Below are 27,844 nucleotides of genomic sequence, written 5' to 3'. Positions count from 1 at the left end.
AGACATCTCCTTGGAGCATAATAATTTAATCGAGGTCAAGTTTGCACCGTCACCCGCTATGATTTTGTTCGTTCAATATGCTTTGGTCCGCAGGGATGCGAAAACAAATGAAATTTTCATGCCGCCCGCAACCAAGCGGATTTCGTTTGAAAACGTTTGTTTCTCCTTTCTCTTCTTTTTTTTTTTTTGTTTTTTTTACTCTTTTTTTCGTCTTTTTGTATGTTTCGCTCGGAAACGTTTGAACGCTCCATCGGGGCACAAATTTTCATCGTTCGCAATTCCATTCCGATGTTGCGCCACGATGTAAATCGTTAATCATATTTGCTTGCACCTGTTCGGTCGATTTCATTATTTTGTTATTTCATGATTTTACGATATTTTGATTACAGCAGTAAGATATTCGAGCGGGATACGAAGGAAATTGATTTTAATGAAATTCTTTCGCAACGTAGACCGAAATGTGACTGATTACGGTGTACTGATTATTCGAATTATGGAATTATACGTTTGGTAGCCTTTGCGTCGTAACTATTGCATCGCATAACTTCGCATCCCATTTATGGTAATGTGTTTTATAAATGATATTCCATGATTCATAGAAGGAGCGTTATTGAGATTCGCTGAACCGCGATAAAAGAATGGAAAACGTGTCTTGCTATACTTGTAATATACAGCTGTACACGTGCGTGTAGTAGTTTATGGTAATCGGAACAGAAGGGATGTGTTTTGGAAGAGAATGCATCCCTAATCGTTTACGTGTATATCGTACGTACATCTGATTAACGTCTTTAGCTTGTAGCATACGATTTTCGTGTAAATTCTTCGTACTAAAGCTAGATTAAGACAGGTAGTTTTCAACTACCTACGATATCGTTAAGTTTCAAGGTGCGGGATTTAACGTACTATAGATCTGTGAAAGTTAGACGTTATGTGCTCTCGTTAGAATTAATTCCTTTATGAGAAACACTACCCTATAGTAGCTTCAAAGTAGCTTAAATTCTCTAAGCGTTAGATTCATTTTTCGAAAACGCTTCGTCGTGTTCCTTTATCTAAACGTGTAGTTTCACGAAATTTCGTTTTCCTGCGATCGATACGTAGCTAAAATACATAACATGCATATATTCATCCAGATATTTAGATAGTCAAATGCTACGAACGCGTAGCTTTGAACAAATGCGCTATAGCGGAACGGATCTTCGGTACAGATATTCATATATTCGTTAGCGTAATGTAATTAATGACCATTTCTGAAATGTTTGAGCTAAATATGTGCATTCAAATATGATACGGTTCTATTTCGTACGAATATTATCACATACGTGTCTACGTATCTGCGATACGAAACGAAATAATTAGATGATATGCTACGATCTTTTAGTTTAAAATTGCAAGTGAAAACTGGAGCTATTCGCGCGGTTTAACTTAATTCGCTCGATATTCGCGAACAAAGAGTAATTTATATTTTATTCGTATTTTACATCGAGTTGTCCGTTGCGATACGCTTAAATCCGTTATAAATAGATAACGTCACGAATCACTTTAATAACAAGACGACTCGTAATACATACTCCGGATGCGTCGAATTATCCAAGTGCTCATTCTTGTCACCGCAAATGGATGCCACTTGCACATTTTCCGAGCCCTCGTGTACACGTATTATGCTGGTACACGCCTGGCTCAACGAGTCGCGCCAATCTTAATTATTTTTGACAGAACTAGGACGGATTTTAAATTGTCGGCATGCTCGAAATAACGCCTTATAATATTGCTCGACGTATACTTTCCACTCTTCCTCCTCCGATAGAAACCTTCGAACGAACAATTTATACTCGTTGTTTTTGCCATTCCAACTATTTTGTTTAACACACTCGCAACGATAACATACATTAGCGACCGAACGTTAAGATCGAGGCTGTTACTTATGCAAAAGTATTTTCGTAAATATCAACGTCATCAACGTAAAACCTAGTAAGATAATAATGAAAATCGATCGCCAAGTTTATACGTTTACGATCGGTTGTTCGAGAAATTGGCAACTTCTTACGTACGGGCAATTTCTTTTTCGCCCTTCGGTCGCAAAGAGGGAGGAGGGTATACCTCGTGCTGGATTCGTTACGTTCCTGGCCTTCGTTTACCACCGAGATGTATCGCTGTATAGCGATATAATCCGTAAGAAAATCGACGAAAAGAAAAGGTTTCGTTTCAATGAAATGAAAACGTTAGAAAATTATAACGACGACGATCCTGTAATCGAACTGTTTTCGCTTTTTGATCCTTGCTCCTCCTCGTAACGATGCGACTCGACATCCGCGCGAACCAAATTTAATTACCCTAATTGCTAGGCTATTGGAAAGCGAAAAGACGGGGAGAAAAGAATTTTGCTCGATGGAAACGGCAATTTCCAACGTTGTTGTTCCTACGTCGTCGGTCCCTCGTGAGTTTTAAAGGGCGGATAATCGAAGAAATCGATTTCTTGAAAAACTCGAAGCGAATCTGCTTGTATAACATTTTATACGGAGGAATATTAAAGCGAACGTATTATACGATGTTCGATTAGAGCTGGAGAAGCGGCCGCAGCCGCAGCCGCCTCGGAGCTCTGAGGAGCTGGAGGATCTGCACAAGCTGCTGCACTTCCCCGAGGAGGTGGCGCTCAGGTTGACGGAGACCGAATACCAGCTGTTCTACCAGATACCACCGGAAGAGTACCTCAGGCACGTGGCACAAGATCAGAACACGAAATCACCTGCCAGGCCACCCCCGTCGCCGAGTCGCAGCTATTGCAATCCCAGCACCACGAACAGCTCGACCCAGACCGAGGAAGAGTCTAACTGGCCTGTTTCCAACCTCTTTTCTTCCGTTCGAACGCTCATCAAACGTTTTAACGAGGTAATTTTTCGAAATATCCTTCGGTAAACTAGACGAAACGTCTAAGCGAAGAAAATATTTGCGCAGGATCGTTTAAAGAAAAAGGAAACGAGTAAAACGCAGCAGAGAACAGGGAATCGAAAGGAATAGAATTATCAGGATAGGATTAAGACATCGGTTCGTTGAAACAAGATCGTATCGACCGCGTTCGCTGGAATAGAATTATTACAAGTTATTACGCGTCATAGATTTCCCATTCGAAGCTGTTCTCCTTCTTCGTATTCCCTATCGTCGCGTTCACCTTCTCCCATTACGTATTACGCTTTCGGTTACATGGACGCGTGGTCTTTCGTTCCGTTGCTACGTTCGACCGAAAGAAATTTAATTATTTGCGATTCTCAGTGTTTCGTCTTCTTTCGGCACGAACGACGACTCTGCTCGATAGGCCACCGAGTGTTTGCGTACAACAGCGCGTTAATCGAAGTCGGTAACCGTGAAGCGCTTGCCAATTATTTATTTAGTTTCGTTTATCTAGGTATCGCGATGAAAAAATAGACAGATACAGATTGTTATACATACATATATTCGGCATAGATATTGTACATAATATATATATATATAGATATACGCTACTGCTCTATCCGTTTATCAAGTATATCAAGAAGATCCTTGAAAACTTTGTAGAACGTAGTATGAATAATTTACGTCAAACGTAGAATTCCCATTGAGACTAGATGTCCTGTGATTTTTGAGTCGGCGTGTAAGGAAACGTTCATAACGAACAAAGTTAACGATCGTATCAAGTACGTTCGGTAACTCGCATAATTATCGATATTTTGGAACTTTAGGTAAACTTATGGGTTACTCAAGCGATCGCAAATGGCGCAACGTTAGAAGAAAGGCAGGCGGTATTGTCCTGTTTCCTGCGAGTAGCTCAGACCTGTTGGAATACCGGAAACTTTAACTCAGCCATGGAAATTGTCGCCGGTCTCAAGTAAGTTATCCGTACATCTCTTGTTCTCTGTTTCTCCTCCTTCGGTTGTGAAACGTAAGTGCATAGTAGACGAATGTAATTAATTAAAGCGTACAACGCGAAACATCGACGATCACGACATTCGCTAAAGCTTAAATTTCCCACGTATTGGAATAAAATCAGGTTATCGTGGAAACATAACGCGAGAATTTACGTCGTTTATTTTTCTTTCCAGCTTCGTTTTTCGCTTTTAATGTAAGCTAATTAGCTTAACTTCAAATTTGATTTCACCTAATTCGAAGTCATTTCTGGAAACTTCGTAACGCCGCAGCAGCGCACCGTAGACGCGTCCAGCTTCGATAAGCCTTCGTATCGATTAACCCCGGTCTATTGAAATAATAGGCGTCCCGAAGGCACCCTATAATCCTTGGTCTTAGCAACTCAAGTAAAACGCTATTTAAACTTACGTTTTAAGCGTTAATCGCTATCCCAGCAGAAAGCTGCTTTAGTTCAAGATTGGCAAAACTTGTCGGTCTCCTCTGGTTCAACGATATCGATTTACAAAGTTTTTAATATTCTCCTTAACCTTTGCTCGATTCGCGAAAACGAGACTCGACTCGCCATTATATCAAAGATTTTGGCAAAGTTTCGTCGACCTTGGAAAATCTCTTCGGCTAACGTTTCACTCGCGACGATACACGTCCTTTTTGTAAAATTCCCCGGTTCGTCCTTCTTTTCCTAAACTTTGATTCGTCGTTAGTAGTCCGCTGTTTCGTCCTTTCACCTTCAAAGATCCTTCCTTCGGTCTTACGCGATGTCGGAATACTTTCGCATATGGCATTCGGCACTCGCGCGACTGTAAATAGACTTTCTTCCGATTCTCCTTTCTCGATACTTCTTTCCACTTTATTTTTCCATCGTCTTCGCGTATTTCTACTATTTTGTCTCTTTCCTCGCTTCTATCTAAAATCAAACGGACTCTTGTCCGATATGTTATTCTTACTTCTTAGTCGGCGAATCTCCGCAAAAAATTTCGCAAAAGTAACGCAAAAATTTGTGGTTTCGATGGAGAAACGTAAACTGTGCCCTCTCGTCCTAGAAAATGCGTATTCTGCATGAAAGCAATTATGAGAAGAAACTATATTTGCGTTCAAAAAAATTTGTATATTTTATACGAGGCATATGCATTTTTTAAAGAAAAACAGAGAAGGTTTTATCATTTACAGGAATAAATTTTTGCCATTATTCGTAGCGAATACGTTCGTAATTATCGTGTACGACCGAAGGCTTTCGATTATTTTGGAAATAAGAATCGATTCATAACCGGTACGACGAATAGTCAGTTCGTTACGTAGACAATGGACGCTATGGTAAAGTGCACGAGACGTTAAAAAAATAAAAGAAGAATGATACATGTTGTGAAATACGGCGCTTCGTTTAAAAGCTAGTAGCAATAGTAGTGCTTGAATTTGACGTACAAGGGTGCTTGTACATATATGATGCCTCACGGCGAATATTTACAGAACTGTCGTAAAAACAAACACCGTTGAAATCTCATAGACGCTATCTTACGGTTATATCCATGTTGAAAAATGTAAAATATGAAACGCGTGTGCATATAGCTACGTACACGTTCGAAGCAACTTTTTAATTAAATTACTTGCTACTACTTTCGCTTTGTCGGTCGAACGAAACGTCAGGACAAAGGTGAGTTATAAGTTAACGAGACGAGGAAAAAATGAAAAAGTATTGTTACATCAGCGACGACAACGGCTATACTTAGCGCAAAGAATTAAATCATCGCCAGATGCACGTAAATTCAGCTACAACTTTCTCCCGCTGTCAAAAATCTCGAGCTTTCGTGCAAATTTATAACCAAAGGGACAAGCTGCGCCATCGAATCGTGCTCTTGTGGTCGCTTTGAAAGAGCGAATGAAAAAATAAACTAGCTTTTATTGGCGACATCGTAAAACCACCAACCTTCGTAACCGCGAACGAAAAGAAGATAAAAGCTGCTGCCGCTGCTCGACCATCGTCCTACACACCACCATTGTCCTCGATGCGGTCGTATACTTATAATTTACCTCGCGTTATATGCTCGCACTTGAGTTTTACTTTCGGAAACTATGCGATTAAGCGAATAGTTGAAATTTTAGTAGATGGAGCGTCCGCGCTATCGCCGCCTACTACGTCCGAAAGGCGATATTAACGATCGACTATTACACAGGGTATGCAGGCTTTTCCTCTCGTTTTCTCTGTTTCGTCCGTAGGATGCAACGGAAAACGATCTTCCGTATCTATGTTTATAAACAGATAGATCGTACGTATCTGATTTCAGTTTTATAATGGAATACGAAACGCTTTCTTACAGGTGCCACAAGCTAAAGCCCTTTTGGCAAAGTGTAAACGACCCAGTACCAGTTTTGGAAAATCTATCCTCCGCCCTTTTGTCTCCCGAGTATGAGCTCGCGCTTGCTCGCTCCTTGGCAATGCCAGAGTGTCCAGTGGTGCCGTTCTTTGGAGCTTTTTTGCGGGAATTGCGGGAAGTCATCGCATTCGAGTCCAAGGTAACCCATTAAATTTTATTCCTCCGTAATTACCACAAGCCGCCGAGCAAATTGCTGCTGCCACCATGAAAAGGACGAGACGAGGCGGACCTTGAAACTTTTGCATAAAACGTCACGGTAATTCTAACGATAAAGTGGAGTTTCGAAGCCAAGACAGAGCCTCGTTCGGCTCCTATTATATCGCGTCATATACTGCTACCTTCGCGAATTAAGCTTTACGCTAACCATCGATTTAAGTCCGATGACCCGTACATATACGTTACTTGCCCTCGCACAGCTTCCGCAAAAATAAGCTCGCTCGTTCTCTTTGCGCGTCGTTGTACGACGAGAAAGAAGGTGTAACTGGAACGCGTTGATCGAAAGGTTCGTGGATTCCTAAGTATCGAAGTTTATCCGAATATCGAAATGTATTACGTACATAAATGTATTACGTAAATTGCAATATAGATCGGTATACATCGGGATAAAATTTCTAGTTTATTTGTTACTTGCTTCGTCGGATTACAAATTTTCCAACCTAGTGCTTTGTAACAGATATTTCCGTCTCCACGGTATAATTCCTCTATTTCCGTTCTATTTCGAGAACTTACGCAGCAATAAAGATTTGTGGTTACATAATCGAGCTTTGTGCTTCGATTAGAAGAGATAATTGCATAGGTGCTATACGTGTTTCATTTGCTTTCTATTAATAAGTTAGTTGCCCGTTCGAAAATTCGATGAGCGAAGTTTTTCACTCGTATGGATATAAACTAGGATCTCGACACGATCGGATATTAACAAACCACTTGAGTTTGTTTCGCGCAAACACGGAAACTGAAAGAGCAAAATAGAAAATTCGCGAAAATCTGTCGCGCGTACGACACGGCAGAAACGATGGAGAAATAAAAATAGAACGAAACAACGAAAATTAGAAGGAATATCGTGGTTCGAAAATTTCGAAGGTTTCGTTTTTCCATCGATTACCTTAACGCCAATTAAACGATCGAGGTCACCGGTGAGTGTCTTTCCTTTAATATCTTTAACATCGGAAATAGGTATCGGCCACAAAATATAAATACCGAAATAGACAACAGAGTGAGCAAATTTTTCATTCGAATGCATTTTTCCGATATTCGATATCCGACCTACATTTAAAAACACGGAAAGCGCGTTCGCTCGGTAATTGTCGGATTTTGCACTTTATAAAATCTATTGCGTAAGGCACATATGCGATACACGTACGTGCCATTCTGCTTCATATATAATATAAAAAGTAAAATGTTGAAACATTTCTAACGCGAGTAAATAAAGAAAGGATATTGTTATTTTGCGAGGAAATACGAATATACGATGCGTTTTGATATACTTTTAGTATAACGAACCGTACGGTAAATATTAACAAAATCTCTCTTCGAATTATCCATTAGCAAGAAGGACGATTATCGATTCTTCGATTATCGAACGGTAAACCTCGTATAAGTTTGGACGACATAGTAAAAAATACGATTGCGGGGAACTTTTAGCAAACAATTTCTAGATTTATACAGAGAAGACCGCTGTCTCGAACAAATCAAATATCTTAAGCCAAATTACGCGCAAAGAAAGTACGTACGAGTAAAAACGATGTCTGGCCTAAGGAATATTCGACATCGTTGTAAGTGATTTTTAAACGAATTCGTACGCGTGCCCCGATCGAAGCTTGGCTCGCTCGATCAGAAAATCCGATCTTCGAGTATCTTTCTGACTTATCCTTTTCGTGTGCAACGAAAAAAGGCCTTTAAATGCCAATGCATTTGCCCAAACAGATGAGTATCGGTGCAATATCAATTCAGCACCGATCCAATAGCAGTTCGCTATTGGTTCTAGCTCGATTCTGTTCCAATTCAAACTCTGTTCCATCTCAGTTCCGATTCGGTTCTAGATCAAACTGTGTTTCAGCCTAAATCAATTCTAAGCTCGATATCACGCGATATCTGTATTCAGTCAAATTGTATAGTCTTCCGAGGCATTTATCTTCGGATATATCTTTCGGCCATATAATTCCGATACATGGTAAAACGCTCTGTTCGAAGCGATTTGTGTTTGAAGCGTTTCTGAAAGCCGATGATTTCTTAACGATTTTGTCGCATCGAGGTAGATAACGAACGTCGATAGGATGAATGAGGACGCGCGACGATGTGCCGGATCGGTCACCGTTTTCCTACCATACTTGTTCGAACGCGTCGAACGACGCAAGTACGTGAAAAGAAAAGAGACGAACTGTGAGATCGGATGATTTCACGGCGAACTTACACGTACGATTTGGCATCTGGCCAAGCAAGTTCCTCGATAAAATCCGTACATCCCCCGACCTCCGCCGAAAGCGTCGAACCATGGAATACGAGCAGCGAACGAGGCCAAAGGTTGCCCGGAGATATCACAGAGCTACTCAAATTACCAACCCTTTCCTTTCGTTTGACCACTTTAAAGCAAGAAACACCGATACGAGCTACTAGCATCGAAAGCAAAGACCGCGTGCGTGATCGATTCTCCACCGTCTCTTTGTCATATTTCTTGGATTCTCGCTCGACGATTCAACGATAATTATCGGAAAAGAAAGCGAAAGTGCCGGCTGAAATATCGTAATATCGCGTTCATGCACGATTTATTTTAACGCGTGATTTAACTTGTTTCGTTTAGACGTTGGTTTATCGATCTTACCGCGAATAATAATTTTCTATTCGTATTTTACAGCTAGTCTGATCTATCCGTCTACTTGGTTAGCCAACGATCTGTCTCTTTCTATTTCTCTGTCTCTTCGCGTACAATACAGTAAAATTAAATTACAGACAATTAGAATAGGCTGCTTCGTCGCATCCGTACAGTATCGTATATACGCAATATCGGATTTTCTTTTTATTCGATAATTTGTAACACGCTAAAACTAATCGCGAGTTAACGTTAATCACGATATTACGTATAATCGTGAAAATATCGAGCGGTTTGAGTTTCGAAATACGTCAAAAGCAATAAAACATATTATTATCTACCGATACGTTCTTCTCGTTTAAAGCGAAATTGATAATCGATAAAAAAAAAAGTTATTATCGTTTTCCCCGCTTTTCTGCATTTCGCTTCAATTTGATGCCTGTGAATTGGTTTTTCGCGCTAAAGCTCTCCGATCGTTTATAAATAAAATATGACGGTTACTCTGAAATATAAAATAGTTAATAACAATGATATATATTGGCCGAATGAAATATCGTGGATTTGGAAGGAATTGGCAGGAGTAACGGCAAGGAATAAGAATAAAAATGCGTCGTTAAACGCATTTCGTTCTCGTGCAGTCGGGTTATTCGGAATCGCTGCAACGAAATCCAGCACGCCTCAACCATAAAGTCTTCGATGTACGAATAATTCTAGCATATAATTGCCGTGCAGCAAAGTATTCATCCGTAACTGCAAATCTACCAGCAAATTGGCTCATAGGTGGTGATAATTCGATTAAGCGACAAGAAATTCAGTGAACAATCGCGTATGATGTACGATAAACAATTGGACGATTTAAAAATATCTGAATAATCCTTGGAACGCGCGCTAAAAATACTCTTAAAAATACGTTACGAGTGACATATTCGTTAATTATTACTATTTATTTATTAACCGTTGCTATACATTACAGCTGCGTTGTCGACGCGACCGTATTAGTTTAGAACCAATTACACGCTTCGTATTTTAACCCATTAATTTCGTTTCCGAGTAACGAGTGTCTGTTCGTTCTACTTATCAACCGCGACGCTCAAGGTGTCACGTGTATAGATAACTTTTACATACAAGTAATTTCCGATTAGTTCTTATATTTGTAAATAATTGTGTCGCGAATTACATACGTTATAATCGTACTTTATGCTTTCTCATACGTTAGCAAAGAAAGAAAAAAGTTCGCTGTACGTATTTTAATTGTGTCGGTTCTGAGCGTTAAGCTTACGCGCAAACGATTTATCACGGAACAAAAGTTAAAGCGAATAGAACGAAACGTTCAACGTAGAATGTTGATTTTTCTAAAGATACGAGTTCCACAAATGAAATTTAGGGAAGAAAATCCACGAATCAACTAGACAGTTACAGTGATATATATCAGTTGTCCTAGAAACAGAAGATTCCAGTTTAAATTTAGATCGAGCAATACGATTAGCAAATTCTTCTCTTTCCGTTCTTCGTTAATTATGTCTTTAAAAGTCTGTCGTTGTATATTTCCGTCTCGACGATTTAACGAACGATATCAAGTTAAACGATACATTAAGTAATAACAATAACGATAATAAACAAATAAGATTTATTTTACACGAACGGTCGAACGTAATTTATAGAAAATTTTTAATTGCCTCCGTGGTCCCTATATTTTTTATGTACGACGTTTTTAATTAACCGTACAAGTTTCGGTTCCATCGGAATCGTTGAAAGACGAACTAGAACTACCGAATCTTAACTGTGTGCGAGTGTAAACCAATCTTAGGTATCTCGTGTGTCAAAGAACCGTTCAAGGGAAGTCTTACAAACGACCGAGCAATACCAGGGATATTACTTTGACTCTATTGTGGCTCATGGTCCTTTTCGTGAGTTGATTGAAAGGAGGCGACATAACGGTCTTTATACTGTACGGTTTCATTCGTTTGGCGAAAGTATTTGGAAAGCTCAGAGGTTGCTGCGCGACGATCGGAATAACAGAGTAAATGAAAAGATCGAGGAATTTCGGTATCATTATCCATCGATACCGTTTCTAATTATACGATATAGTTGGATGCTTTAATTCCAGGTATTTTCAAGATCAAATTTAATTATATCTTAATTATCTCAAATTTAATTATATTCAATTATAAATCTGAGAAACGTATCTTTTCGTTATTTTTCCACCGTACTCTTGTACGATCATTTTCATGGGTCAACGTTGTCACAGATAAAAAGCAAGTTCGCAGAATTCGACGAGTATCGATCGCTTATTAAAATATTTAATATTTGCACGTTTATGTGCGATGCCCCTTACGTTTTTAATTCGTGCCTTAATTATAGGATTTTGCACAAATATGAAGCTGAATTTCTATTGTGATTGTATCTGTTACGAGGATGAAATAATGGAGAAAGAGAAAAAAGAAGAGGGAAGAGGAAACGTATAGCGATAAGGTTAGGGGTTTCTATCGGCCTCCAGCAGCAACGATGGTTGTAGGCCGGCGGAAACTACTTGCTCTTGTCGCTAATGATCGTCGGTTTGAAAGATCCAGAACACGGTTTAGTCTCACGGCTCCTTTGAATATTTTAACAAACAATATTCGCATAATTAAGCGTGACTTGTATCGTGCTATTTTTACGTATTTTACTAACGTCTACGCCATCTTTGTCGAACGCCCTAGTAACTCAACGATAATTGTTTATTTATAAGAAAATGTAAATTGAAATTATTATACCGTTGTTATATCGCGTCATCTAATTGTGTAATTTCGTATATGTATATCTATACTATAATTTATTTTCATAAATAAAGTGTTTTGAGAGGATATCACAACTGTACGTTTATACGCGTTAAGTACGAGCTATCTATATTTATAGATTTATGCGTATGATTATTTAGAATAGATTTATGCAGCTAATTTATCTTGCACAAGGAATAGAAGCTGTATTTTGATACATGATAAAAGAAAGAGAGAAAGAGAGTCAGATAATCGAAGTAATAATCGAAGTCACGAGGAAAGATATTCGATTGTGTCATAAATTGATAACTTATTGTCAGGCAACGTTATATTCGGTAAAAGATCTATATAGAAATATAACAGATAACGCGATTAAACGATGAGCGAAACAGAGGTCTACTATCGTTAATTATAATATCGATAGGGGAAGTAACACAAGCGATAATTTGCGAGCAAACGATTATAACGATATGCCAGATGATACCGCAAAAATTTCGTACGTCAAGAACTCTACTTACCGGTCGAAATTTATTTTTAGAAGGAACATTATCCAATTAGAGAACTCGATAAAACAGAGTTAATTTTCTACGTGTAATCTTATTGACTACCATTTATCTGAGATAAATTAAGAATTTAAATGTCAAAAGTAAAATAAAGTTAAAATAAACAAATACAATATGGATAATTTTGCTATTTTATATACAAACATTTCATAGGAAAACGTAAAAGTCTTCGTTGTACGTGAAAGGTTTACGCGGTTCTTATTTTGACTTGCATTTTGTAATATACGGTATAAATACATAAAGATTGTTTACGCGATCGAGTCAACGACGTACATCTATTTTATACAGAGGTATTTTCCATCAACAAAGTTTTATAATAATATACATATGTATAGGAAGAATAATACGATGGATTGATTTCATCATTCCATTTTCCGTCTACGTACAAAGCTTCGTCAAAATGGAAATTTTCGGATTTTACCTGCCAGTGAAATGCACGTGCTCTCGCAGGATTTTCGAATTCAATTTCCTCGGAGACAAAGCTTCGTATTAAAAACTTTTGCCTGACATTTTCCATTTATTTTTGCATACGAAATCACTTCACTTTGTATAATGATACGAGGAAGCACGAAAATGTAAAAATAACAACTGCCTTATGAACGATAACTAGGTATTCGCAACCGGTAATTTCACCAATGAGACGTTCTTGTACGATAGAAATGTGCAAGGTTGCATATACGCAAAATTGTACTTTACCAAGTTATTGCTTAACCGAGTGATAAACATATTGGCTCTTCGAACAGCTGATCTTACATTTTAGAATATCGAATTTTCGTGCATTGAATTTTAGTGCATGTGTATCGAAGGGAAAAAGCAAATGCCAGCGAGATAGTTTCACCGAAAGGATAAGTAACGAACGTAACTATATTTGACGCTCTTAGCCAGCATCCATTACACATTTTATTTCGATTAATTTGACATTTTTATCTTGAGTTGTGTTATTCGTATTTGTACGAGTTGCCAACTGGGCTCGAGTATCACCCTTTTTATAGAACGCTTATTAATAAGTTACAAACTAATGACGATAATAAATAGCTACTAAAAGCAAAAAAGCCACTAAAGCGATTAAAATTAGTTATAATCCCGTAAAATTAGTAAAACCATTACGAAGAGTACGAAACTCTAATAAATATCTGCAACGTCTTAGAAAAAATACTAAAACGTAGCTTAATGTGTATAATGTGCTAATACCGTACATAACGTGCACTTAGTTGGCGCTTTTCTCGTACGTGGTAGATTATGAGAATTTGCGAGAAAAGTAAAAGTTTCGTTATTTTTAACACGCGATGTGATAGATCTGAATAGATATTTTAAATGTCGTAGTTTTTGCATGATTTTTACATAGATAGCTATAATTTTTTAATTTATACGAAAGTAGTTGTTGACACGAGTTCTACAAATTGCAACAGTATCTATTTTTTGCGTACGACTATGTTACGTTAAATACTCGAGAATGAACGATTATAAATCAATATTAAATATTAATTCGATTCTCAAACGCTGCGAGCAAACTCATTTATGCCGAATCCTCAGATTTTTACGATCTTAGAGTTCCAAAAAATGTGAACAAATTCTAGGATACCCGTCAAGGCCTCTGCTACATCATACGGCCGCCCGTTAAATCAAATGTTCGAAACTTTTTTCAATAAAAATAAAAGTTCAGAGAAAAGTCTGTGAAAATTCCCAGCTTCGCTCGAATCGTCAACAACGACCCAGTTCACCTACGGATATACTCTGTTTCGAAAAACTTATTATACGAAATTTTAGAGTTACGAATTCGTCGAATTTTTCGTTAGAGAAATATATAAAATGTTCGGAAAATTTATTATACGATTATTCGAGAACGGGGAAAAATAACAAGGCGAAGAAACGGTAACGGGCTGGCGAAGTATAGCTGACGAGATTGTCGGATCTTTCATCGCAGAAATGAAAAAATATGAAAAACGTAATTCGTTTAATTTACGGTGGTTCATAAAGGATATCGGAAATCTTGACACGCTGACTTTATTTCCAAGTACGTGAACGCATCGAGTAATGGCTCGTGAAATTAAGTACGTATCGTTTAAAAGATGATAAACCCGACATAACCGACTGCTTCGTATAAACAATAGGCAAGAATTTCTCAAACTCCGTGCAAATACGCCGGTTGCGCGATATTATGATTCGCATATTACATAAATACGAGTGAAACGACTCAATGGCCGCATATACATAAGGTACATGCATGTACACACGACGAATGCTGAAAGCTCGTAGCACTCTTTGCGCGAAAGTGATTTAGCAAGATTTCGCTGGCGCCGTGCACGAAGCCGTAAAGTGGCTAAACGCAACGCTGATAATTTCGTCTAACGATAAAAACCTTCCCATTTTACGTTGGAACAATGGCAGGGGCTCTTTCGATCCGTGTACGGTGGAAATTGTTTTTTTTTTTTTTTGTTATTATTTAATTTATACTTTACAATTGGTCCAGTTGGACATTCGATCGATTTTTCTAGCTTGATTGCCAAATAACGTGTGGATGGCTACCCCCACTTTCTAGTTTGACCGTTTTATTTCTTCAGTGAGGTCAGTGGGATGTTTTCTATTTAGTCTTCTTTCTATGAGAGTACAGTGGAAATGTGCGTATCTTTTGACAGTTAGACGTACTGTCTAATTCGAACCACTGCCATGTCCGTAATGTTCTTTTTCTTAGGTCTAGCGAAATAAAGCTCGGTCACGGCACACTCGCTATTACGAGGACGTAGACCTCTTTCGTGAGCGAGCGATTCTTTTTCCCCGGTGTAGGTAAGAAAAATGACTGAAACGTTTTAGAAAAGACCTTCGGAAGGAGATGGTGACGCGCGCGATCGTGACGTTTAGGTTCGCCTCGAGCTACGACTAATCGTCAGCTATCAAACTCGAGAGCAGATTGTGTCGTAATAGATCGTGTTAATATTATCGACTCTGACGATAGCAAGAACTAGGATTGACGGAGATTGTTTCTTACGGTATACAAATATACGAGTAATATAAATTTAATACAAATACTATCGTTGTATTCTCGTAGCTACGTTTACGTACTAATTCTAAGTTGAAACCACTGGACCACCGTAATCGTGCAAATTCAAAATGATATATCGCTTTTGATAACTAATAATTAACGAGGGTATATTACAAGTGTCTTCGTGTTCTAAAATACCAATATACATGTCACCCTCTATAGTCGCGTAATTACATTTATTACGTACCACTTATCGTTATTACGTATTATTACATCTATCGAAATTATTATAAAGTTTCCGTACTACTGTGATAAAAATAATTTGCGAGACGTTACAACATCTGAAACGGCTGTATATCTGTTACGTGATCTTTTATGATATAACATTTTAATTTAAACGTGTAAGCTGGAATATGAGCGAAACTTCGTAAACGTTGAAAATTCTGATTATATAAATATTAAAAATGGTTTTAAAAAGGGACGAAAGGAAAGGTAAGATATTCTTTCGCTTAAAACAATTTTTTAATCGATTCGTAATAATTTTGAATTAGCGAAAATATCGTTCGACATACTTTCACCGACGTAAAATAAAATTATACCTTTATTAAAAAAAAACTCTGTACTCTTAGATATAAGGAAGTCTGTAAAGGCATGTTTTACCACAGTTTCATTACTGAACTTTTCTTCGATTAAAAAGTACTTGGGAAATTAATAGCCCTGTCGTCATAAACCACCTATACAAAAGTGAACTTTTTTGATTTTCACGAGAAGAGACTCGGAACTACACCAAGTACTGTACTATACGTATCTCAATTTGAATGCAAATTTATTCTTTTTTTTTCTTTTTTCTAATTTTTTTCTCAGTATCTCGAAATTATTCTAGGATGGACGTCTAATTTTTGTGGTATAGTATTTTTACGTCTATTCTCCGTAGATTAAGGCTGATAAATAGAGTCGTGGTCATCGTGTAATTAATCATTATGGATAACTTGCTTCGGTTAGTCACGCGAGACTCGTATTTTGTGATCTCTATTATTGTACGTATATTTGTCTGGAAAATTCGTAACGATATTACGAATAGAATATTACGAACACTTTTCGTATATAATATTAAACAATTATGTTAAACGATTATGTTTAAACCGTAAGCTTAAACTGTGAGTTTTATCTTAGAAGATTCGACAATTTCCAGTATCCGTATCGATCCTTCCCTTGCGAAACTTCGTTGTTTCTAAAGATAGTCAGTTTAGTTCTGATCACCAACCGAATTAGTCTTAGAACACCGAGCGAACAAGTCTTGTTCCAGATTACGATGGAACCGGTGGAACAACAATAACCAGTGTGACTAGAGTTTAACAAGCGTCTGTTGTAGTCGATATTCCCAAGTTATGCAGCGAGATTTTCTTTAGATCTCTCGCTGTTATCTAACCTGGCGAAATAACAGAAGACGACACAATCTACGATTTTGTTGTAAAACAGTTGTCAAAACGTCGATCGTATTGTAATTGGCGACTACCGAATAAAATATCATTCGATATTAATCAAAATTACGTAATGTTCTACGTATATACATACAATGGTAAACTCTCAACTTTGATAAATAGTAAAATCGTTGGTACAATTGCGATTATACGCGTAACGAGTCTCTTATCGATATCAACTTTCAATTTTATACAACGCCGTGCCGTTGGATATCGTCGGGAATCCTTTGATAAAAATGTTGTGAATTTTGTACACGTTATATAAGTTATATAATAATTAATTTCAAACTCGTTACGCGGAAAAGAAATAAGAACAGAAAAGAAAAAAGTAACGCTATGACGTGTAAAAGATCTATGATGTATTAGAATTCTCGTAGCGGGAGAATAATTTAATAAAAAGGGAATATAGATTGCTGTTTCGAATATATTACAAAATACATAAATAAAATGACTCGTTCTAGATGAAATATAAAGTTTGTTAGCATAAAAATTAATTTAGCAGGTGACAACTTTTTCACAGTGTTACGAAAAGTTTCATTTATCTTAACAAGATACGTACATATATTTTCTTATTGTTACGTAAACATCGTAAAATTGATCGTGACAGCAACCAAGCCCAAGATGCTGGATTTTCAGTTTCAACGGCCTTAATTCTTTCGACAAAGAGGTTTGTCACCTCGGAACGGTCCCGAGCAGAAGCTGTAAATCTAAAGGGTCTAGTAGCAGTTAGCAGATATTCCAAGAACACCAAGTATACGTTCCATAATGCTGCTGACAAATTCCAGCTTTGTTAAGGTTTTTTGTCGGTAACGTTTGATCGCGTTGTTTACTTTGCTTTAATTTCTTCCCTGCTTTTTCTTTGCTTCTTTTTTCTTTGTATCTTTATGCGTGTAAAAAGATATTTTTTTTTATTTAGACGTAAATTTCAGACACGTTGTTACGGTATACTTAGTCATATCGATATTCGATGTTACGCTTCGACGCATAAACATCTTGCAAATATTACGAGCTTTCCAGAAGGATTTCATCGCATAGAATAGTATCCTATGCGACTGAGCTAATTTCAGAAACTCGTATTACATTTACTCGTGGTATTTTTCGACTCTTACGTGATAAGAAATTCGTAGAATACGTTTTCGAGCAAAATCGCCTGCTTCTCGAGTCGAACGCGATTCCATTACTTTTCCAAAATAAGTTTGAAATTGCAGACGTCATTCCTATACAATCTAGGTAAAGCTACTTTTAAGGTTTCCGCGATATCTTCTTCTACTTCGCGAGGACCTTGATTCTACTGCCGCTACTACACTTATTTTACGATTATAAGAGAAAGCGAAATATAGTGAATTTAGATTTTTAATACAGAGCTCTGTTTTGTTTTACTACGTTTGAATTCTTTTCTGTTTCAAATACACGGAGAATTTGTAACACGATTGCCAAAATTTAATTAATCTACAAATAAAATAGAAGAAGTAACGCGTTATCCTAAATCGTCACGACGAGATTATTTCTCGATTGGCTCGTGAAATTCGTGAAATGTCCTTTTTCTTCGTTTATATCCTTTTATTTCTGTTTGCTACGTAGTGTCCATAATACACAAACGCATCAATCACACTTCACAGTCAACCATCTTTTCGTGTATTGTAATCAATTTTCATTCTCTCGTAAATGTCTTTTTTTATACGACAGATGCTATCAAATATATTCGGAGTACTTCTTCTTCGGTGAGTGCAAAGATTTGAGAATGAAATGGATTGCTTTTTTTTTACGAAGGAATAGCTTCTATTATATTACGAATAATTTATCGAGTTATCGATATGATTTTCCGTTATTTCCAATAACCGTCATCGATCATTTTGTCAGCGATTGAAAAAGCATTTGATTTCCGTTCAAAAAAATGAACGCGCGTTGATTTTTCAAACTCTCGATAGTTTAGAATTTCTTTCCATTTAAACTGCTTTACAATGCGTAAAATAAATAAATATCTGATGCATCTACGTACTACGTATATGTGTGTGGCGAACATGGAGAACGCTTCAAAACAATACAATTCAGTTCGTAGATATCTTTTTGTGTTTGCATAGAGATGTGCCATCTGGTATTGTCGTGATTGTCAGGACGACCTTTCTGCGATTGGTCAAAACCCGATGTTTCTCTTCGATCATTGTCAACAGTTTGTCTAACGCTCGATCGAGTTGACATTATTCTAGTGAATTATCGTAATCACCTTGTCACTGTTGAGGGTGATAGTTTATGACAGGCCCTTAACGTGTTAACGATTAAAATATGATCAACGGCTTCTTGTACAGCTGAATCAATCGTCGTACGAGATTCCGTATGTTAAAGAAAAATTTGACTATTCCGTCCAATGTAAAAATTGTAAAATTGGAAAAGAGATATCTTTAACCTACGATTATTAAATTATCAATTTACTCGTATTATTGATTAATAAATTATTGCGCAAAAGGGTCAGAAATAGTCGCGATATTTATTGAAATTAGTAATAAAATCTTGTCGAAAGAATCTTTTTTGCAATAAGCTTTTTTAACTCTACTTGTGTATATTTGGAACGCTGTAGTTGCGCAAAGTTTGGCAATGTTCGTCGTTTAGTGCAAATAAATATTCATGAAGTAAAATAACAACAAAACGTTTAATATCAAAGAATTTGTATGAAAACTGTATCTACGGTTCATCGATTTTGCAATGGACGAGACGAAGACACGTTACGTTGAAATAAAATTCAGGGAGCTTTTAATTTGTGGCGACACTCGACAGCGCAAATACCACCGCTCGACGTTAACTAGCGTCGGACGACGGCAGCGCAGTGGTTAGCGCCTTAGGTTACGAACGTTCGGGATCACGGGTTCAAATCTCGGCACCCGTGGTCCGATTTTTCTTCCACCATTCTCAAATAAGAAGAAAATACGGCAGTACCCCCGCAGCAGAACCTATTCAGGCCCCTCTACAGCCAGCGGAGCACTACAGCCAGCAACTACAATTATCACGACGATATTCTCCACCTCAAATTGGTGACCCCGATGTGATCTTCGGTGAAAAGAGGTGACCGCGATAGTGCTAAGTTATAGTGAAACTTCAATTATCGCGATTCCAAGCGCACGGTCGAAATGGCGAACAATAGCAAAACATTTCCAACCAGTCAAGTAGTCCGCGTGCCCCCAATAATGCTGCCCGTCCCAGAAGATACAATGCTGTGCTGTGGTTCTCCTTACTGGAAAGGCAGTTCGCGGCCGCGGCGGGCCTCACGGACGATGGAGAAAAATCCCCACCACCACCCTCCTAGGATGATGTCTCGAGCCTCGGTACTTGCAGCGAATCGAGGACATAGCTTTGAGATTTTGAACCCGGGTCCCGAACGTTCGTAACCTAAGGCGCGCGCTAACCACTGCGCTGCCGTCGGTCGACGCTAGTTAGCGTCGAGTGGTGGATGGTATTCGTGCTGTCGAGTGCCGCCACAAATTCAAAATAGAACAGGCACTGAATATGTATTTTATCGGTTTCTAGCTAGAACGCAAATCGTACGTGTTTTAGACCGTTGTATCGTTTTTACATAAAAAGATGTCAATCCTCCGATTACGTTACCCAAATCCATACATTAAGAAAAACAACGATAGCGCTTGCACGACGGTTCGTTGAAATTCTGTTAAAATTGCTCCCGAAGAGAATTCACTACGCTATTCGTTGAACAAATACCTTTGCCGATATTCAAAGTGCAAATGGCCATAGGAAGGCGCTGTCTCCTACTAATAGAACAGCGGACTTTAATGGGTCAAATTGATGAAATTTTGATCGACATTTGGCACGCGATATCTACAGGTGTAACTATGCAAAAATAACGCTCTATATAGATTTACAGCTATATAGATTTACAGCAGAGATTTACAGCTTCAAACAGTTGCACATCGAATTAAAAATAACTAACATACATAATAAATTCCTGCTTCATATCGATTAGCGTGTCTGTTATTCCACGCAAGATTTTTCAATTTAACGATACCTTGTACAATTTCGAGTAGCTGCAAATTTTCATTTTAGCAACGACGTGTAAATATAAATTATAAATTTAAATATAAGGAAATATAAATTTTAGATATCATACACATATGTATAAAATATCATAGTACGCAACGGATTAACGTTGATATATATAAAATAAGATTTTTGATCTAAAGAATAGATGGACGTCGATTTAAAAAAAACTTTTATTAATTGATTCGTTATCCTCTAATATTTAGAGATAAAAGAAGCACGCTCAAACGATACTTGATATCATGTAGAAGTAAATTGAAACGAATATTACGTAATTACTAAAATTGATAAAACTCGTGTGAATATATTCGTGTTTATAATTTGAAGATTACCTTTTTTTCTACTACTTTCTATTACTTATTACTCGGACCAACCATTTGCATTGTTTGGCTGAACTTAAAAATCCAAATTTTATAATCGTTTTTTCTAAAATGTCTTTATTCGATAAAAATGTAATATATAGAATGTGGCAGGCAAACAGGAAAAGTATATCCACAAAGATTCATAACATAGATTCATAAAGGTTCATAACAAATTATGTACGTACCTTTACATTCTTTTTACATTTATTTATTTTTATTACAACGACTGACGTTCGTACGATTTATTAGCAAATATGTATATATACATGTATAGCGTAGTATAGTATAGGATAAAAAATATTATAAATAGTAGCGTACAAATAACGTAGAAATAATCGAAGACAAGAATGGAATTAATTTCGGTCAAAGTTGATAAACGCTTACGCAGCATGGATCGTTTTTCTTTTCGCATATATCGTAGAGGATATATTTCGACGTAACGCGCGCTTTGAATTTTGAAATATTCTAAAAATAATATGCCGAGAAAAAGAAATTTTCATCTCAGTGACCTTAATCTTGAGATATACTTCCAAGGTTTTTGCTACAAAGTAAACCCTCGAAGAAATTCTAATCCGATCCAATCTATCCGAAACCCAATTTCCACTTAAAATCAGAATTAGATCGAACAGTGTTCCGATGGTACTTGTCCGCTTGAGAGTGAAGCCATCGCGAGCTGCTTTATACCCGAGGGTATTTCTCGCGAATTTCTGTCCTTACAAATTACAGATTGCCGTTTAGTTTGGCTAGAAATTTCGAAATAAGTACGGTTTACAAGATCGCAGATGTTAAGAGGCAAAAGAAACCGCTGCAAAATTCAGAACCCCTTGTAACTTGGAAACGTACCCTTCACGATATACGTAAAAAGAAATGATCCGTTTTTTTCGCCATAATTTCAGGCCATTTTTTCTGTATGCATGATAACAACGAAGAATGTGCAGAATCGCTTTCGTAGCGAAAGATTTATAGCTCGAGTGACCTTTGAAATCATCTAAACACCGAGTACATCGGTTTTTAGATAGGAAAGCTACGTATTTCATTTTTCAAAAATATACAAGCAGCCTTGAATTTTGACAAAATCGGGCCACGAGTCAGAAATTACACTTTGCTTAACGCTATAAAATTTCATACAAATGTCCGAATGTTAAATTTCTTAGTACATTAATAGCTATAGTTTTGTCACGATCGTATTGACAAAAAGTATCGTAACAAGGAACCGTATAAGTAAAGAATTGATTTTCGTTTTAGTCTCAGCACGAATGCAAGGACCACGACGAGTCGCCGCGTAGCAGCAGCAAGGTTGCCGAGCCCGAAAACGTGTCATCTTCGGGGCAAACGGCAAAAATTGCCATTGATACCAGCACCGAATCACCCACGGAATGGAATCCGAAGAATAGTTCCTTGAAAAAGCAAGAGAACGCTCCAGTCCGTGATACGAGCTCTGTTCTCGAGAAAATTGCCGAATTTCATAAGGTAAAATTCGTTTCGCGACAGTCCTTCTAGGACTTCTATGAAATTCTATCGTCTTCTAAAAATGTCCGATCGCAAGTACCTCAAAGGCGTTTTAATCTCCTAAAGCATTCTTTTCGAACGATCGGTAATGAACGAATCTTCTCCTCTCGATCATTTACTTTCAGCTTCGTATCGCACAGCATAAATATATTCGCGTGTTTAAAAAAGATATTACGTTGTTGAAAACATTATATGGATATGGTTAAAATTGATTAATAATAGTTTACTGGCTATCATTAATATACATCGCATAAAAGTAAAATTTTAGATAAAATACAAAATAAAACGCGCTAAATGTAAATGTAACCTGCGTGAAAATACTTTTTCGTTCTATAAAACTTTAGTAAAAGTTCATTGTAAGCGTTCGCTCGAACATAACGTTTATAGTTAAAGTACTGTTACGTCTCTTTTTAAGATCTCTTTTTATTACAAGCGTTGCGTTGTTCATAAAATAAATGTTCGGACGTATAATTTTTTACTTTTGCTTTATTATGGGGTATAATAAAAAAGGAGAATCGAATCTTCCTATAACGATATCCAGTCGATCGTGGAGCGTAATACTCGTACGAAATAAGAGAATGTTAAATGTATCTTTCATAAGGCATTATAATATATAGATATAGAACGCAGGCGGATTACGATTCCATTATTTCCTCGTGTATTATCCGCTGTCCATATAAAAGTTGCGGTAGCTACTTCGATGTTCGTACGAATGAACACTGAACGCTAAACGCTTGTACGGTTATCTTCTATAATCAAACAACGAATAATTTTCTCACGAGATATTGAAAAATAAACGTATCCCAGATTAAGAATCGTTTCATTAAATATTCGATTGTACTTGCAAACTTTTATTAAAAACATTCGTCAAAAAACTTTCACAAATATTCGTTTCGCTCGTATCGGCATCGTGCATATCGCTATCGTACTTATAAAATTTGTTACGATCGAAATTATGCCGTCTTCCGTTCCATTTAATCGACAGAAAACAGCTAATCGATATCTGTATCTGTAACGGTTTCGATGAAAACAACTTGTTACGTTGATGTCATAATTTTTTAGGTGTGTCACTCTCCCGGTAAATCGTCGATATAATACGTACATTCTAATTGTACGGAGCAATTTATACGTGAAAATCAATATGTAATTATATTCAGGCGCACAACGCGAACGTTTAATTAGGCACGTTGTCGTTGAAATCGAAAAGGAGGGTCTGTCGGAAGTCGTCGATCGCTCGTCTTTTTCTCTCCATTGATCTGACGCGACACCTTGACATCACGTGGCGTGACATACGGGTTGATAATTGCGGCGAACTCGGTACGCCGTCTCATCCTTCTACCTTTTGTGGGAACACGATTCCGTGAAATAAATTTCAAATTAATCAAGGCAGTATCGATATTAATATATCTTTATATAGCTTTACTAGACATAAACGCGCGAATAATATATTCGAAGCTGTTCTTCGGTGGTTATAAATGATCGAGAAAGCTTAAGCAGGTCTCTGAAAGGAAAAGTCTACGACTATCGTAAAATAAAATCTTACGTGGAAAAATATTTCATAGCATTTTTAGTGCTATAAATTTCACGCTTCGAACGCCATTATACGTAACGCTGTTATCGATGCCCTATAAAAAGTCGAAAATGCGTATCTCTTGTATCCGATTCCAGGGACGCGAGAAATCTCGACGATAAGGAAATAGTTATATTTTTTAAATTTAGAATTTTTATTTAATTAAATTTAGAATTTAGAATTATTTTGTTACTCTAGGAAAGAATTAAATCGAGGAACCAAATTTTGGTTGCGTTTCAACCGAAGAAAAGGAACAAATGTTTTCGCTTAAAAAATTATACACCTTCCGTTTCACGTACGATTACGAAACGCCATAAAGTTCACGCTCGATCATATCAAAATATTCGCAAATGTTCACGAAGTTATCGTATTTTCGTGTAGCACCAACATGCTCGAGGCAGAGACGCGACGACTGGCTCGCTTCATCGCACGCTCAGCATTCATACGACCGCGATCGAGCAAACCTACATGGCCGAAGAATGTGACGAGAACGACTATCATTTCGATCTCGATTCCTACAAGCCGGTACAACCGATCACATTCGACCATGGGATTGCGTTATTTCCTGTCGCTGCACCGCACTCCGGAATGGATCTGCATCTTTTGCAGGTAAACTTGCGATTTGCGTCGTAACGAACGTTACGACAGTACGTAACGCGTTCCGTATGACGTTCGTTTCCGTTTCTTTTCCCTTTTCACCGTATTACGTCCCTAATTTTGTTACTCGACCGTCTTGATCCTCGATCAACGTCGCAATGCGTTTTAATTGCTCGAAACGTTTGCGCGTTGTTTGAGAATGCAAATATTTGTTGTCGATCTATTTTATTTGAGAAACGCGGTGCACACTTATCTCTGCATCGTATAATTTAATCATCGATAGTTGGAAAATCGTTTGCTAAAATTAGCTAAAGATAGAAACAGTAATAACAGAACAAGCAACGACAGTGAATTTTATTGTTATTATATTATAAAAAGGTTTATTGATCGTGTCTCTCTATTTTATCGATTTAGCGACCCATACGCTGTACGAACTATCGCTAGTACATATGGTACATATAAAATAAAATATAACCTTATATTTTACAAATGAAAACAAAATGTTATTTATCACACAGCGTAAGGTGAAATTGAAACATCTCCGTATAAAGTATTGCGTGAATAAAGAAGATCCGCGAGTACTATGATATAGTATTTAACGAAACGGGAATCGCTGTTAACAAAAAGATGTCACAACTTGAACACGTACTTTTCGAATGAAAATGTGTTTAATTGACGGTATTAAGCGCTTATTTGTTCAAAGAGAATAGAAAACGTCTACTTGGATCACGCGTTAACACGCGATTCGTTAAAATAAAAACGATCGCGTATTCTAAATTCCAGCTACTTGCGCGCGTCACATCGCGTCATATGCATACGGATGAAACTACAGTAGGAACCTTGAAAAGAAGCGCACATAGCCGAGATGCGACCTTATCCTCGGACGATTTCCAAATATTAATATTTCAACGTCCAGCTACTTTTGTAGTTGCTGGACATGGTGCAGGCTTAAGATAAAAGACGTCGTCAGCGTAGTTTTCCCGCACTTCAAAAGGATTTCAAAGGGACTAACTTTACCGTGCTACCTCAGGTATATTTCGTGAGGAAGAGAAAGAGAGGGAGAGAGGAAAGAAAAAGAGCGAAAGGAGTCAAAGATCGGGAAGCGAGCGAGGAAAGCAGCTAGAAATGGAAAGGATTAAAGTTGGAAGACGTCGAAAGAAGAGGTTAGAGGGGCGAAACCAGGTCACTTGTTCGTACGAAACGTCTTCGCATCAATTAGTTGCTTATAGAAATCTGCTTTTTATATGTTCGTAACTTGTAATATCTACGAAAAACTATTAATGGTTACTTCAAATTTTATTAATATTTTATTACTATAAAAAGAAACAAAAGTGACGAAAACACATCTCGAAATGATCACTACGGTACGAAGATATACTCGTTGATTCTATGTCGTGTAATTAATTTTAACAAATTCGTTACTAACATTTGCTGCGATAGAACTTTTATGAATTACGATAGAACGTTTATTAAGCAGAAAAAATTGTATTACATAAATATAGAAGAAAAAACTAATAAAAAGTTTTATCGATCCAAGTATTGATCAAATTAGAAAAGATAAGAGATAAAGATAAAACATTAATACAAAATTTTTACGTCGCATATCATTATTGCGCGGAATTTACTCGAATATATTTAACGATTCGATTCTAGTACGTTAACAAAATCATTTACTTATACATACGTATACACAACTATCTCGCGTCTCTTTCAGACAATAACTCTTTTATCTCCACTTATACCATCTCCGTAAAGTACCTGTACGAGTTGTTTGAAAACGTGAACGTTTCGTCTATTCCAGAATTACGTAAATCAATTTTCTATAACAAGCTCGAGTGTCCTGAATCCACTTTGTCGGTCACATTCCTAAATTTACATCTTCGGAATTCATCTTCATTAACATTCACTTTGTAAATCTGAACGTTATAAATAGTTGAAAATCTCATATTTCGATCATCTCGTATTTTAAGCACCTTCGATTATTCGTGCTTCTAATCGCAACTCTAATGTTCCTGATTTTCCTAATTTTCCTAATTTTCCTTCCTATCTAATCGATTATCTTTCCTCTCGTATCTAAACCGTCGATTCCGATAAATACTTGCATACGTCGTAATAATATTGCAAAAGTTACACACGTGTGTATATTTAACGATCAAAGATATTAGTAGCGTATATCAACGTATTAAGAAATCGGACGTACTATACTTAACAATTCGAATATCATCTCACGAACGACATTTATTAGCGATTAAAGATCATCTACTTTTCACGTTCGTTGTACATTTTTCTACAAAATTGTACATTTTAATAGAAATTATCACCCGTTTCTATGATTAGCGGGATTTCCGAATTTTACGCTCGAATTTTACGCTCGTGTTCGCTTGTTTTATAGACGTCGTCGACGTGTTACTTGTTTGAAATCAACGAATCCGTGAAAACGTATCGTTGGTACGGCGCGGCACGGCGACGAAAAATATAGCGGACGAGAGACTTAAATTCGAAGAGCGTAACGCCGGGCTCTACATCGTTGTTTATGCGTCGTGAATATTCGTCGTTGACTCGTGGTGTGTTAACGCATCGTCGATTAATCTATCCGTGCTTCGACGAAGATAAATAATTTCACATGCCGCACACGCTTTTATAAATGTCCGCGTAGACTGCACTTATGGCCGACCGCATAAACGGTGTTCCAAGTGCATTAGAAGTTCCATCAGCGTTATAAACACAGGCACGATGTATGCTGGTTTTGCCGCGCGTTGCGCCGCAGTACGACTCGGCGCACCACAACTGCACAGATACCGCTAAAACGATTTAATAGCCAGAGATTATAATCGGTGGAATTGCGCGAAGAGATTTTCGTGGCGATTCCTCGGGCTTTCGTTACATTTCCTTCGCCGAGATACCGACCCT

The 27,844-nt window shown here is 37.4% G+C and overlaps 1 protein-coding gene across 4 annotated transcripts in view; it reads left to right on the top strand.

The window, feature by feature from the left end:
- Positions 1–27,844, top strand: part of LOC138182023 (1-phosphatidylinositol 4,5-bisphosphate phosphodiesterase epsilon-1) — a 125,155-nt gene that overhangs the window by 84,220 nt on the left and 13,091 nt on the right. For all 4 annotated transcript variants that reach the window (XM_069117489.1, XM_069117491.1, XM_069117488.1 and 1 more), the window contains exons 5-9: positions 2,558–2,886; positions 3,714–3,859; positions 6,210–6,405; positions 22,504–22,728; positions 24,719–24,946. In XM_069117489.1, the coding sequence (XP_068973590.1) occupies positions 3,837–3,859; positions 6,210–6,405; positions 22,504–22,728; positions 24,719–24,946 (672 nt within the window). In that variant the 5' untranslated portion in view covers positions 2,558–2,886; positions 3,714–3,836. The remainder of the gene's footprint in view (positions 1–2,557; positions 2,887–3,713; positions 3,860–6,209; positions 6,406–22,503; positions 22,729–24,718; positions 24,947–27,844) is intronic.

The sequence above is a fragment of the Bombus flavifrons genome, chromosome 7 (assembly GCF_040668555.2).
Source record: "Bombus flavifrons isolate JBK064 chromosome 7, iyBomFlav1_principal, whole genome shotgun sequence".
NCBI classification, from domain to species: domain Eukaryota; kingdom Metazoa; phylum Arthropoda; class Insecta; order Hymenoptera; family Apidae; genus Bombus; species Bombus flavifrons.
Note: the sequence above shows the minus strand (reverse complement) of the source record. Positions and strands in the feature narration are given on the sequence as shown.